The sequence below is a fragment of the Schistocerca americana genome, chromosome 4 (assembly GCF_021461395.2).
Source record: "Schistocerca americana isolate TAMUIC-IGC-003095 chromosome 4, iqSchAmer2.1, whole genome shotgun sequence".
NCBI classification, from domain to species: Eukaryota; Metazoa; Arthropoda; class Insecta; order Orthoptera; family Acrididae; genus Schistocerca; species Schistocerca americana.
This window is the reverse complement of record NC_060122.1, coordinates 737,439,920-737,454,951: the sequence shown is the minus strand read 5'-3', so window position 1 is coordinate 737,454,951 and position 15,032 is coordinate 737,439,920. Positions and strand designations below refer to the sequence as shown.

At 38.8% G+C, this 15,032-nt stretch overlaps 1 protein-coding gene across 3 annotated transcripts in view; it reads left to right on the top strand.

The window, feature by feature from the left end:
* The window catches only part of LOC124612947 (Na(+)/H(+) exchanger beta-like), a 1,149,910-nt gene that overhangs the window by 986,724 nt on the left and 148,154 nt on the right, over positions 1-15,032 (top strand). For all 3 annotated transcript variants that reach the window (XM_047141462.1, XM_047141460.1, XM_047141461.1), the window contains exons 9-10: positions 2,385-2,430; positions 12,285-12,326. In XM_047141462.1, coding sequence (XP_046997418.1) covers positions 2,385-2,430; positions 12,285-12,326 — 88 coding nt within the window. The remainder of the gene's footprint in view (positions 1-2,384; positions 2,431-12,284; positions 12,327-15,032) is intronic.

The window sequence follows — 15,032 nt, the reverse complement described above, 5'->3', positions numbered from 1 at the left end:
TTAGTGCTCAGAGCCATTTGAACCATTTTACATTTTATTCGCTGCAGTGGCATGGTGAAGCAAATCTGATCCCCCCACTAGGAATCTCCACCATCTCAATGACATTTTGAGAAATTTTCCCTAGGGACATCCTTGTCCTTAGCTGCTCCTTTTTCAAGCTGCTTGACTGTGTTTCTATCTTTTCCACCCTGAGGTTTTTATTAGTACTCTTTTTTTTCCTTACATTATAACACCTCAGCATTTTTGTGTCCTAAAGGACCAACCAACCAACTATTAATCACTTTCATTTATGTTTTAGTCTCACTGGTAATACCATCTGGTATAAGTGTCGACATCTGTCTTCAAACAAGGGCACTTACTGAACCACCCTTGTAGACCATACTGACAAGAGCTTTCTACAACTTCATATTCTTTTCAACGTCCTTGTATCCTGTCATTGGCATAAGCAAACATGCACCCTGACTCATAAGTTCAGAAGGAATCATCCATGCTTCTAGATTCAATTTGCAGGGTTTATGCTAATCTCTGCACTCTGATACTTGTGTGGGATAGCAGCTTTTGCATTCCACAGTGCAGAGATGATTCTGAATAGTATGATTATTCAGATGAGTGGGGTTCAGTAAGTAGTGCGACACTTCTTTTTTCTGAAAGCCGGTTGATTTTATACACCATATTATTCGCCATTCTTTTTGCTACAATAACCTATTTTTCAACATAATCTCCATTCAATGTGATTGCCTAATGCCACCATACTGGGAGGGCCTCTATGCCTGCATGGTACCACTCTAGTGGTAAGTGTTGGAGCCAACATCTTGCTGCATTAGTAACCTCCCCATCATCCATGTACTGCTTCCTATGGAGAGCATCCTGCATTGAACCTAACAGATGGAAGTCAGAAGATGCAAATTCTGGGCTGTGAGGTGGTTGGGGAAGCACAGTCCCATGATGTTTTGTGATCTCCTCTCAGCTGCACAGACTTGCATGAGGCCTTGCATTGTCATGGATAAGGAGAAGTTTGTTTGCATTTTTGTGGTGACAAACATGCTGAAGTTGTTTCTTCAGTTTCCTGATGGTAACACAAAACATTTCAAAGTTGGTGATTGCTCCATGAGAGAGGACATCATATAGAATAACCCCTTCAAAGTCCCAGAAGACATTCACCAAGAGTTAACTGACTGTGGATGCAGCTTTGAACTTTGTCTCCTGAGGGGAGGTGGCGTGGCACCACTCCATGGATTGCCATTTTGTTTGTGGTTCGAGGTTATGAAGCCATGTTTCACCATCTGTGACAATCTTCAACAAAAAATTGTCACAGCCAGCCTCATAATGTGCAAGCAATTCCACAAAGATGGTCCATCTTTGCTCATTATGTTCTTCTGTTAGGTGTCGAGTAACTCAACGGGCACACACCTTTGAGTACCCCAACCGGTAGACGAGTGTGTCAGCACTACCAACAGAGACATCCAGTTGTTCAGCAAGGTGTTTGACTGTGATCTGTTGATCGCCTTGAATGAGAATGTCTGCATGTTCTGACGTTGCAGGAGTCTCAGTTGTGTGTGGCCACACAGCATATGGGATATCAGATTGGTTCGTACAACCTTTTTGCGATGATGACAGACACCTTGCCCAATGACTCATCATGCTTTTGCTCACTGTCAGATCTCTGTGTTGCAAGTGCCTATGACTATCTGTGGCACTCTGGTTTTCTGCCAAAAGAAACTGAATGACAGCTCTCTGATTGGAATGCACCTCAATTACAGAAGCCATTTTGAAGGCTGCATATAGCACTGCCATCTATCAGAATGCCATGAAACTATAGGAACTGAATCAGGAATATTTTACAATGTCCCACAACAAATTACACATTTTTGCAAGCAAAATTTCCCCTGAAAAAAATGTGTTGCATTACTTTTTCAACACCCCTCATGTGTTGCACAATACTGAATTGTTAAGTGACTTACTGTATGTTCCTGCCACTTAGCATTTACAATGTATGCTATTTATTAATAACCTTTATCATCTCCATGTGGTTGAACATAAAAGCATTGTTTGTTGTATATATGGAAACAGAATACTGCCTGACTCTAGGACTAATGCTAGCTATGTCTGCTCCTGGTTATCTGATGAAAATCAAATATTTTTGGAGATATTGTGCCATCTGTATAGTGTGCACAGATTGGACTGTCAGTGGAATTTTCTTTGACATTGAGATCTTATGCCTCAGCTGACTATACCAACTATCAAATCTCCATCACCTGCAGCAGCCCTGTTCATCATGACAGTTATCTCTAATTTAGTTATTTATCTTAGTGTGCTTTTGAATAGTCTGCCCATATATTTTAAACACCAAGGCAGTTATTTTTAATTTTTTCTAAAAATTTCAGGATTCCATCATGCCCAATGGCTTTCTTCACGAGTTCCAGAGTCTTGGTAAGTATAAATTGTTATATTACTAATCCAAATGAATCAAAGCTGTAGATATGCTATAGCCAGCAGGAGAAGGAATGGAAAGTTTATGCGAACGTCTTGAAATAGACTTACACATTATGAAGCATGCCACTCATTACATTGTTAATTCTGTTGGCTATGTGTTAAAAGTCATAGGTTCAAGTTTCCAGACATCAAATGATGAGGTGGGTCTTCTTTCTTGTCTGAATATTCTGGTCTGTCCCTTAATCAAATGAAATGTTTTACAACTATCTGAAATCTGAGAGACTGATAGTAGAAAATTTAACCCTCCATGTATGCCCCACTGTAAATGTGACTGAGTGTACCTTGAAACAAGGCCTGCTTTATGTAGTATTCTATCAGGAAAGATGTTATTTAAATATTGGTAAACTGTGATACGTAAATACATTGACATTTCTTCACATAACATTCATGAACGTGATCACTATGTATCATTTCAACTGTGAAGAAGTCTGATGACAGAAAGTTAAGAATTGTGATGTCTTGTCACAAACCATAAATGTAACATTTAGTTCTAATGAACAACGCAAGACATTGATATATTTTTTGAAAAGTGACAGCATATGTCTCACATGCTGTATGTGATATTTTGTTTGTTTCTTTCACTTGTATATGTCACTGCAATGTCTGTATACATTATGTCTCGATTGAGCATATCTTGGGGAGATGGCAGTACACTGAGGGTAGAGTTGCTTGTATCAAGCTGTTTACTGTACCTGTATAGGATGTGATGACCTTACCCCATAGCAAAAATAATTGTCAAAATCTGAACTGTGAAGTCACCAAAATTATAATTGGAATACCATACTATTTGTGTAGTTCTCAATTGGTCACAATCCCACTTTATATACGAACTGAAACACCAAATTTTTATGAGAAACTGCTCTGGAAATAACCTGGGTCAACAAAATTGTTAATATATCCTCCAAAAATTCAAAAACATCAAAGACAGTATTTGACGGAATTTACAAAAGGTGACAAAATTAGCTGAATCACATACAACACTGTTAATATTTACATGAACACTGGGGGGAATTCACCACAAATCTACCCACTTTTGTGTATAACCTGCATCTCTCAATACTGCAACTCATAGCAATACAATATCAAAGCATTTAATACTGTACAAACATCCCCCACATGTCTTGACAGCTGACATATATGATTTATGCTCACAGCAGTAAATGTACCGATGGTGAAATAGCAGCTTTTATGTAATTGGTCGGATCTCAGGCAACTAGAGCGGCCACTGTAATTTATGTGTGCAGCCTTATTTCATGACAAAATACTCTTATTAGTCACTGTCACATTCTGTACACATAACAGTGCATAACATCATCTAAATTAATGTGGCTGCAATAAGAGAACTAGTTCTAATGAGAGGAAGAAGTTTATATTTATTGGTGTTTCAACAATGACTACCATGCAACTATTCATTCATTAATGGTACCTTTATTTTTGATAGCAGAAAGCAAACATAAACAAGCAAAGAACTGATTTGAATAGAGTACATAATTCTACTACTTTTAATAGCAAAAGAAACCTTTTAAATTAGGGAATAGCATTTGGCAAAATATCTTAACCTTTTGTTGCATAAGAAACTTTGCGCTAGACAGCACGGCATCAGCGGGCTACAATGTTCTGAGCTTGTTAATCTTCTCTGGCAAAATGTAAACAAAGTTTCTGCACAGCTTAATCAGTAACCCAGTGGCAAATAACAAACCACAAGATGCTGGTATGTGGCCATTGTTGTCATGTCCCCTCTTGCAAAGTACATTAAGTAGACAGTGTTTGTTTATACACTTTGTGCACTGTCCGTGATGCTTTCATCCATAGCTACACACTTTGTCACATTCATATAGCTGTAGACACAAATACACAGTTCATAGAATTGTTCTTTTATGTGATGCACACCATAAACAATGTCCAATCTGTTCTCGGAGTTCAAACTTCTGTAACATCATTGAAAGTCAGATATACTGCACAGTTCATTAAAACCTCCATTTTCACGGCTTGATAGATTGCGAAAGACAACAGTTCCGCCACCTGAATGTCAATGCCAGCAAAGTTCATTCACATAAAAGTACTGTTTGTGTCAGTCACAACAAAGTCTTATTGGTTCAAATGGTTCAAATGGCTCTGAGCACTATGGGACTTAACTTCTGTGGTCATCAGTCCCCTAGAACTTAGAACTACTTAAACCTAACTAACCTAAGGACATCACACACATCCATGCCCGAGGCAGAATTCGAACCTGCGACCTTAGCAGTTGCGCGGTTCCGGACTGAGCGCCTAAAGTCTTATTAGCAGCACTTTCACAGTCCAGTATGTTTGCTCCTAAAGTTCACTGGTGATGGCATTATGTGCCACAGTGGTAAAGTGAATTGACATTCTCATAGTTTGGTATCACTGTCCATACAATTCCAGGTGCTTTTCATAAAAACATAGTATCATTTTTCCTCTCACGCTTCATAGACGCATCACCCACCATATCTTCAACTACACATCCTCTGTTTGGCTGTTGATATGGCTATCACTGTCCCCTCTCTACAGATGTTATATCATTATCATAAATTAAATGAATCTTTATAAATATTCTTGACAGCATTTTTGCAATTAATAATATACCAAAAAAGAAATTTACAAACTTTTCCACAGTTACAAATCAAGAAACATATTTATCAATTGACAAATGAAATAGTCATAATTAAATCTTTACATTTAAAAACCACAGTAGCATGTTACATCATCATAATTACATATGCTGGTAAGAACAAAAGAAAAAAATAGAGAACAAAAGAAAATCATGGCAAAAAATTCTATGTGTGTAATTGATAATGCCTTCACAAGGTCTGGTGCAATTGACAAGCCTCTGGGAGAGGATCTTCGTAAACACCATGTTGTGTTCTGTACCTAGAAGGTTGTAGTATATATGGTGATCCATATAACATTACTTACAGATTGTGGCAAAATTCAGCTAATTTTGTAATCATTTTTTCATTTAATGATTTAAGTTTTTGGGGCCAGTATCCCTCCAGAGGATCAATGATAATAATTGGTGTGCTGACAAGCCTGGATGTGGCTTTTAGATGGTTTGCCACTTCCTATTAGGTGAATGCTGAGCTAGTACCTATGTCTCACCTCAGTTACATGAATCAAAAGTGTTTTCGAAATGTTCACATATTTTCACATGGGGTGGATGCACAATGACGGGGTACACAGATTCCATCCTGAGGGGAAGGCTGGTGGAAAGTAGGGCATTCAGCTAGCCTCTGCCACTAACATTGCCACATCCAGATACAGGATGTATGCAGAAAAAAAGTGAAGCATCTAGAAGACAGGGTTGGATACATACACATAATTCACATTTGACAAATAAACCACTTTTAGCTATACGTAAACCTTTATTTACTGGAACATGACTGGTTTCATGATATCAAATCACATCCTCAGGTGTACATCTGAACAAGACACTAAACATACAGTTGACATTATGATCCAAAATGTGGACACCTATCGTACTAATCTGATCCATATGACAACCAATATGAAATACTCACTTGTCAGTGAAATATTGAACTCATAATTTGGGAAAGAAGGGGACTCAGTCTTCTCAAAATAAAATACTGATACTTGCAGCAAACAGGTCATCACAGATCAGATTCTCAATTTGAAAAACTCATGTAAGATCTGTGTTAACCTTTGATGAAAGGACAAAATAAGAAAGAGTCCCAGTTAGCAATGTTGAAAGCCCGATTGTTAAGAAAATTCAGATCATACCAGGAAACGGTGAATAGCATCCCTCTGACTACATTGCCGCAAAAGACTACATTGCTAGTCAGTGTAATCATACGTGTCACAGCATAGAGCACTAGTGCCACCACACACATAACTGATGAAAGTTCCAAACATTTTTGCACATGTGCAAATATTATGGGAATTAATGAGGCCCCTGTTACACAATACTACCTCACAAACTACAAAATATGTCACCATTAAAAAATAGATACAATAAAATGGACAAGATGCAACAACACATAACATGAAACCCAGGATGAATAATTAAGAAAAAGTAAATAAATAAAATAAAAAAATATTACATTACATCCTTTAAAGACAATCAAAACTTGGATAGTATGTTGTAATTTCTTAACTCCACCTGTCTATTTAGGTTGTGTCAAGGGCATAACTTTGGACTCAGCATATTTTTAATCTCTTCTAGAATGTTTATGGTCTTCCCCTTTCTTCTCTGGGTAAGACTTTTAAATTATTATCTACACAGTATACATAGAGCCAAAATCACAAAACTGGTTGCATAAAAGCAGACTTCAAATTCCTCAGACTTTCATTGTTTACCATAGGAAACCATACTTTGGCACAATTTCACAAAAAGTAGACAAAAATCTTAGGACAGAAAAGATAAAGCCAGCATTCTTTATTCCACAGAATCTTGGCTGAAGACTTTTACATAGAGAGAAGTTTGCTTGTGGAAAGTACAGTGCTACTAGAGCATATTGAATCAGTTGTGACAGTTGTCCTGCAAGGTATATGGGGCAGGCTCACAGGGAGTTTGGGTTAGGTTTACATAATGCCAATGTCTGAGGAATTCAAAGTTAGGTTTATATAATGCCAATGTCTGAGGAATTCAAAGTCTGCTTTGAGTAATCATTTACATGAGTTTGGCCATTCCATAATATGTATAGCTAAAAATTTAAAAGTCTTACACAGATAAGAAGTGAGGCAGACCTTAAACATTCTTGAAGAGATGAAACTATGTGGAGTCTAAACCTATACCCTCAACACACTCTTAATACTGAAATGGAGTTAAGACATTTCAATGTATTATCCAGCTTTGATTGTCTCCCAAGGATGTACTCTCATAGCTTTTAGGATTCCTCGGTTACTGACCCTGGGTTTGTTGTTATGTACTCTTGCATCTGGTCAGTTTGGGTATATCTATTTTTGTAGTGTAGTATTTCATAGTTCATACAGTAGTACTGTGTAATGGGGGCCTCACTCATTCACGTGATATTTGGACACACTTGGAAAATGTTTGGAACTTCCCCATTTACATGTGTGGTAGTGCTACTGCCCTTCACTGTGACACACATGTGTACATTGACTAGCAGTGTGGCCGTGCATGGCGAGGCAGTTGGAGGGATGCTGTCCGCAGTTCCCTGGTATGATCTGAGTTTTCTTAACAATCAGGCTTTCAATATTAGTAGCTGGGACTTCTGTTATTTTGTTCTTTCCATTGTGGGTTAATGTGGCATTGACATGTCAGTTATTAAACAAGTGAATTTGATCTGTGATGTCCTGCTTCATGTGGGTAACAGCATTTTATTTTGAGAAGATTGAGTCCCCTCCTTCCCATATTACTGGCTTAAAGTTTCACTGATGTATGAGTATTTTATATTGGTTGTCATATGGCTCAGATATTAGGATATGTGTCCATTTTTTGGATCATAATCTCAACTGTAGGCTTTGTATCTTGTTCAGATGTACATGATTTGATATCATGAAACTGGTTATGTTCCTGTAAATAAAGCTTCATATACAGCTGGAAGTGGTTGATTTGTTAAATATGGACTACTTCAGCTGCAGCTGCCCACAACATGAAACTATTTAGTAATCCACACTATTGATGGGTATAAATGATTAGAGGAATTACAATTATGAGCAACTTAAATTGGAAAGGCCACATAGATAACATTGTGGGGAAGGTGAAACAAAGACTGCACTTTGTTGGCAGCACACTTAGAAGATGCAACAAACCCACTAAAGAGACAGCCTACATTACACTTGTCCATCCTCTGCTGGAATATTACTGCGTGGTGTGGGATCCTTACCAGGTAGGATTGACGGAGGACATTGAAAAAGTGCAAAGAAGGATAGCTCATTTCATGTTATCGCACAATAGGGGTGAGAGTGTCACTGATATACATGAGTTCGGGTGGCAGTCACTGAAACAAAGGCGGTCTTCTTTGCAGTGAGATCTATTTACGAAATTTCAAACACCAACTTCCTCTTCTGAATGCAAAAATATTTTGTTGACACCCACCTATGTAGGGAGAAATGATCATCATAATAAAATAAGAGAAATCAGAGCTCAAACGGAAAGATTTAAGTGTTCATTTTTCCCACACACCATTCGAGAGCGGAATGGTAGAGAAGTAGTATGAAAATGGTTCGATGAACTCTCTGCCAGGCACTTAAGTGTGAATTGCAGAGTAACCACATAGTTGTAGATGTCTCTGCTACACATGAACTAGCCACCAGGGTGTATTATTATTGTCTGTGTTAGTGTTGTTACCAGAGTTGATAGGGTATAAAAGAGCCATGAATAGTGTCAGATGTTGAGTGCTCACTGTGAAGTGTACAGAAGAGCCACTTACTCATGCGAGATAGCGTTATCAGTACCTGACACACTTTGAAAGGTGCCTCTTTGTCAGTCTTCATTTGCCTGATGGTTGAATCATGCAGTATTCAGATTTGTGAGGCATTCAGATGTGACAGAGGCCCTACTTGCTGCATGAGATGTGAGGGCAGGCATATTTTCTTTCAAGGTTCCCACTGAGCACCTCTGACCACCACAAGGTAGGATCACTGTATTGTGCGCCAAGAACACTTTAACCCATTCACTTCTGTTCCTGCCATCCGAGAACAAGTGTTGGACTCCCTGCAACATTCTGCGTCATCCTACACCATTCGTTGGAGACTAGCAGCAGATGGACTGGGGAATTACCAACCCATGAGTAGTCTGCCACTAACACAACAAATACAAACTGCTCTACTGCTGTCCTTGGAGTGGTTCGAAGACCGGGAAGCATGGACAGTTGATGAATGGCATCATGTTGTGTTCAGTGATAATGCATGGTTCTGTGTTACCCTGAACGACCACTCTCAGTGGGTATGGCGGTGACCTGGGAAGATGTCCCATTCTTCCAACATTTTGGTGAGGCACAGCAGTGTTACTCTTGATGTCGTAATATGTGGAGCCACCAGGTTTGTTGTCAGGTCATGGTTGGTTATAACTGAGGGAACGCTGACAGCTGAGTGGTACGTAATGGACATCCTGAGTTAACTCTCATTTGACAGTATCAATGTGACATTTTTCAACAGGACACTGCTTGCCCACACATTGCAATTGTCTCTACGAACTGTCTGCCTAATGTTGAGGTACTTCTGTGGCCAACAAGATCCTAAAATCTGTCCCTGATAGAACATGTAGGTGACCAGCTCAGATGTCAATTCCATTCCAGTGCCAGCATCCAGGATATCAAGGGTCAGTTACTACAATTGTGAGCTCTCTTGCCTAAAGGGGGGATACAGTGGCCTTATGACACCCTTATAATTAAGCCAGTGAATGTATCCATGTCAGAAGTGTTGCAACAGTATCCTGAAGTCTTGGAATTGCAGAGAGGCACAGTGAAAAAGAGTGCTGGAAATATTCAGCTTTTGGACTAACTCCCTCATAAGAAGTAGAAACCTCACACACATTGAAAGGTTAGCAGCAGTCCAGCAGGGGTGGGTAGTGATGGGTAGTGAGGTTATGATAGGGCCTTCCTGCCGCCCCCCCCCCCCCCCCCCCCCCCTCATATCTCTCTCTCTCTCTCTCTCTCTCTCTCTCTCTCTCTCTGCCTCTCTCTACTCAATATTTTTTTTAGATTCTGCTGAATTGGAATTTGAATGTTTTATCTGTCGAAACCCCCCCCCCCCCATTCCTATAGATTTGCTGTTAGTTTGTTGGCTTCTGCTTTAGTAATGCTTTTGTGTTGTTCATGACATCCAATACTGATTGACTACTAAGGCTCATCTGTACACAACAATGATGATGCCATCAGTCTATTGGCATGATACTGGTCATCTACTAATCACAAACATTTCTCGTGGTGGAAAATTTACTCGAAATTATCCTTTGACAAGATCCAAGAGCTACACATAGTATTGATTTACATGTTGGGTAAGTAATACATTCCTTTTGGATTAAAGGAAACCACTCACTGAAAAAAAGGAGCACTGAGTTGTCAATAGGCACACAAGAAAGAAAAATTGCTAGATTTTGGAGTTGTCCATTGACAAGCTAGAGTAAATGTCAGGATGTGAACTGGAATGAGATGACAGAATAGAGGAAGGGGAAACTTTTGTGTGGAGTGTTTAGGGAAGGTTGATTACCTTAGACTGAATCCAGGAAGATTACAAGAGTGGAGGATGTGTTGTAAGGGGGACTCCCATCAGCATAGTTTAGAGAGGCTGGTGGTGGAGGGAATAATCAAGATGGCATGTTCTGTGAACCCACCATTGAAATTGAGCAAGTTGTGATCAGCCGCATGTCATGCCACTGGTCAACTTTGACCACTTGGTGGTACATCATGTAGCTGGGTAAAATGTGTTCAATGTCAGTGGCTGCTTCACCAGCAGCACATGTGGCTGAGTGCAACACATGCTCAGTTTCAATGGCTACTTCACAACCGATGCCATCCTGATCCTTCCCTCCATCACCAGCTTCTCTAAACTACGCAGATGGGATTTATCTTTACGACACATCCTCTGCTCTGATAATCATCCTGGTCTGTCACAGTTAACCCACTGTCCTGCACCATCCAACCAAATGTTTCCCTTCCTCTGTTGTACCACCCCACCACCTCACAGTCACATGTCACCTTCAGTGTGTGCTCCCCAATGGCCCCTACAATCATGCATTACACGCCTAGCCCATATTCTTGCCACCCCTCCCTCCTGCACTCCTAGCTGACAAACCAACTGCCTCCCTCTGAGGCACTAGATAGCTATCCCTAATCCCTCTACGTGCCTCCCAGCTCCCTCTCTGTCTACCCTCCTCACCCAACACTACACCCACCACAACCAGACTGCCCGCTGAGAAGGAAAGCATTGGCATTGCTAGCCCTTAAAGGCAACATGTAGGGGAGAGGCATGTGTGTGTGTGTGTGTGTGTGTGTGTGTGTGTGTGTGTGTGTGTGTGTATGTGAAAACTGACATGTTTTCCTTGTCCAGTCCTTATATTAAAGGACCCAAAAATACCATAACAATTTTATATTTTAAGCAATAAGGTCTATTTTGGTACAATTCTCAGTAAATTTGATGAACCTGCTGATGGTTTTGGTACAACTGGCTTTCTGCAAATACCATCTCAGTCTGTTTGCAGTCCAGTATTAAGTCACTGCTGACTAAATTCATTGCACAACCAATCTGTAACAATGATGCAACTGAGGGCATAACAATATTTTCATCTGCAATGAAAAATACACATCTCTGGAGACAACTTTATGTTAAAAATTGTGTTCCTTTACTTAAAAATATTGTTCCATATCTGTCAGTATTGGATTCCTAAAGTTAATCTCTGTAGTCACATTCACATTGTATTCCTTTAGCAGATTTGGACACAATAGAGATTTGTTTTTGTTGTGAACTTCTTAGGAAACGTGAAAATGAGAACATTTGTTTTCAACATATGTACTTTACAAATGTAGATGCATCTCATCAACTACAAAATTTTTGGGAGACTGAGGTTTATATGATGATAGTGTGAAAATTCTTGCCTGCTGAACAGAGATGTGCATTACATTCTATAATGACACAAAAGAAACACAGGGACTTATTTTTGTGCAAACTATACTATTACACTTGACATGAGTGACCTTAAAACAGCGCACCACATGAAAGCAATGAACAAATTACACATGGAGTAATCAATGTAAATATATTAATAATATGTTTTTTGTTATGTGTTTGTAAGGCTATTCTTTTACACATTATAAACAAAAAATATAATAACTACTTCTGTTTTTTTCCAGCCTTATGATTGTTGTGGGTGTGACAGTTGGAGCAATCATTTAGTGAGTAAATTAATTATTAATTACATGACCTTTACATGTTATATATACTGTGTTTCAGTTCATATATGACTGTTTTTGATAACATTACTTGCATTTCTATAATTACAATTTTTACAAGAGCAGTTACATTATGAATAACAGTTCATACTTGGAAACTGAAACAAAAATATGGCATTCATTCAGTACACTTTACATCAGAAGTTCTTCTTAGAAACTAAATTGCAGTAAATAGTAGTTGATGAACAGAAGGAACTTAGAATCCACACAGGCACAAAATTCATGCTGTTATGTGTGTATATCCATAGTTCCATATAATAGAAGGAAACATTCCACGTGGGAAAAATTATATATAAAAACAAAGATGAGGTGACTTACCGAACGAAAGCGCTGGCAGGTCGATAGACACACAAAATTCAAGCTTTCGCAACAAACTGTTGCCTCATCAGGAAAGAGGGAAGGAGAGGGGAAGACGAAAGGAAGTGTGTTTTAAGGGAGAGGGTAAGGAGTCATTCCAATCCCGGGAGCGGAAAGACTTACCTTAGGGGGAGAAAAGGACAGGTGTACACTCGCACACACGCACATATCCATCCACACATATACAGACACAAGCAGACATATTTAAAGACAAAGAGTTTGGGCAGAAATGTCAGTCGAGGCAGAAGTGCAGAGGCAAAGATGTTGTTGAATGACAGGTGAGGTATGAGTGGTGGCAACTTGAAATTAGCGGAGATTGAGGCCTGGTGGATAACGGGAAGAGAGGATATATTGAAGAGCAAGTTCCCATCTCCGGAGTTCGGATAGGTTGGTGTTAGTGGGAAGTATCCAGATAACCCGGACGGTGTAACACTGTGCCAAGATGTGCTGGCCGTGCCTGCTTGTGTCTGTATGTGTGGATGGATATGTGCGTGTGTGCGAGTGTATACCTGTCCTTTTCTCCCCCTAAGGTAAGTCTTTCCGCTCCCGGGATTGGAATGACTCCTTACCCTCTCCCTTAAAACACACTTCCTTTCGTCTTCCCCTCTCCTTCCCTCTTTCCTGATGAGGCAACAGTTTGTTGCAAAAGCTTGAATTTTGTGTGTATGTTTGTGTTTGTTTGTGTGTCTATCGACCTGCCAGCGCTTTCGTTCGGTAAGTCACCTCATCTTTGTTTTTATATATAATATATCCATAGTTCACATTACATGATCATGCCAGAAAGAAGAACTTCAAATGATTAGTAATATATCAGAAAAAATAATTGCAATGATCTGTTTCTAGGCATTAATTATTAAATCAGTATTATTGTCTCAAATCAAATGCTTATCATTTCGAGGTTTTTATCATTAAACCAGATTAGTTTCTTGCATAAAACACTATTCATATAAAGAGGATATTTTTAACTTCCTAATAAAGATTTATGATACAAACAGACAAAAAACCCAATAGGCTCATAAAAATTTTGATCTTGATTTATGTCATCTATGGATGACAGAGGGCACTTTTCACAGTGCCTAATGTTAAGGCTTTCTCCCATCCCTTTTGTGAATGAAGTGTGGGAATTAAACTTAAAATGAAGTAATACTAAGTCGAGATTTTAATTTAAACTTTTTAGAGTATTCATATCTATATTATACTTAAGCCCCTTGTCATTAAATCCAATGTAACTCACCTCATACAATTTGCAACAAGAGTTACAGAAACTAAGAGTACTGCTGTTAACCACATTGTTATAGGTGCACTTAGATTGCAAATTTGTGGTGTAATTCCTATAGTTAATAATCTCTCAGATCATGATGATCAACAGCTGATGTTTAATAGCAAATTGCAAGAGGAAAAATAAATGACGACTTGAAGAAGCATTTTAAGAATACAGTGGAGAAATAAATCCACAATGCGCTTGGCTGTACTGAAATATTTAACGTAGTCACAGGCTGCTCTGAAAATGGTTTTCCTTAGAAATCAGGCTATTAAATGGATTAAATGCTTCTAAACTGTGTGTTACATAAAAAGCCAGAGTATCATGCAAAACTATGAAAAGGTCAAGGAATACATTATGTACTGTATTACAAACTGCAGTGACAAATTTTTCACGTGTCTGTAAAGCTCTCACAAGTCAACCAAACCTGAGAGTGTTTTTGCAGCTCTTCTTTGTAAATGATCAGTATCCTCTGTTGGTCCTATTTTATATGGGTCCCACTTAAGCAATATTCTAGGAAGGGCTGCCCAAGGTTTTGTAAGCAATCTTCTATGTAGAAAGACTTCATTTTTCCAGTGTTCTGTGATTGAACCAAACTGTGCCATCTGCTTTATCTATGACTGTGACTATGTGATCATTCCATTATATATCCCCACAAATTATTACACCTAAGTATTTATTTGATTTGACTGATTCAAAATGTGATTCAATGATATTGTAGCCATACTAATTTTCTGCATTTTGTGAAGTGACCAATTTTACATTTCTGAACATTAAATGCAAGTTGCCAACTTAGGCACCACTTCAGATTCTTTCAGTATCTGACTGGATATTTGTGCAGTTTTCTTTTTGGATAGTACTTTGTTGTAGGTAATGGCATCAACTGCAAAACGTCAACCATGTCATAATACACAAAATGAACAGGGTGTGTCCCAATACATTTTCCTGGGGCATGCCTCAAATCATTTCTAAATTTTTTGATGACTCTTCTTCCTTTCTTGGGGAGAAGTGAAAGATAGTTTGGAAAAAGT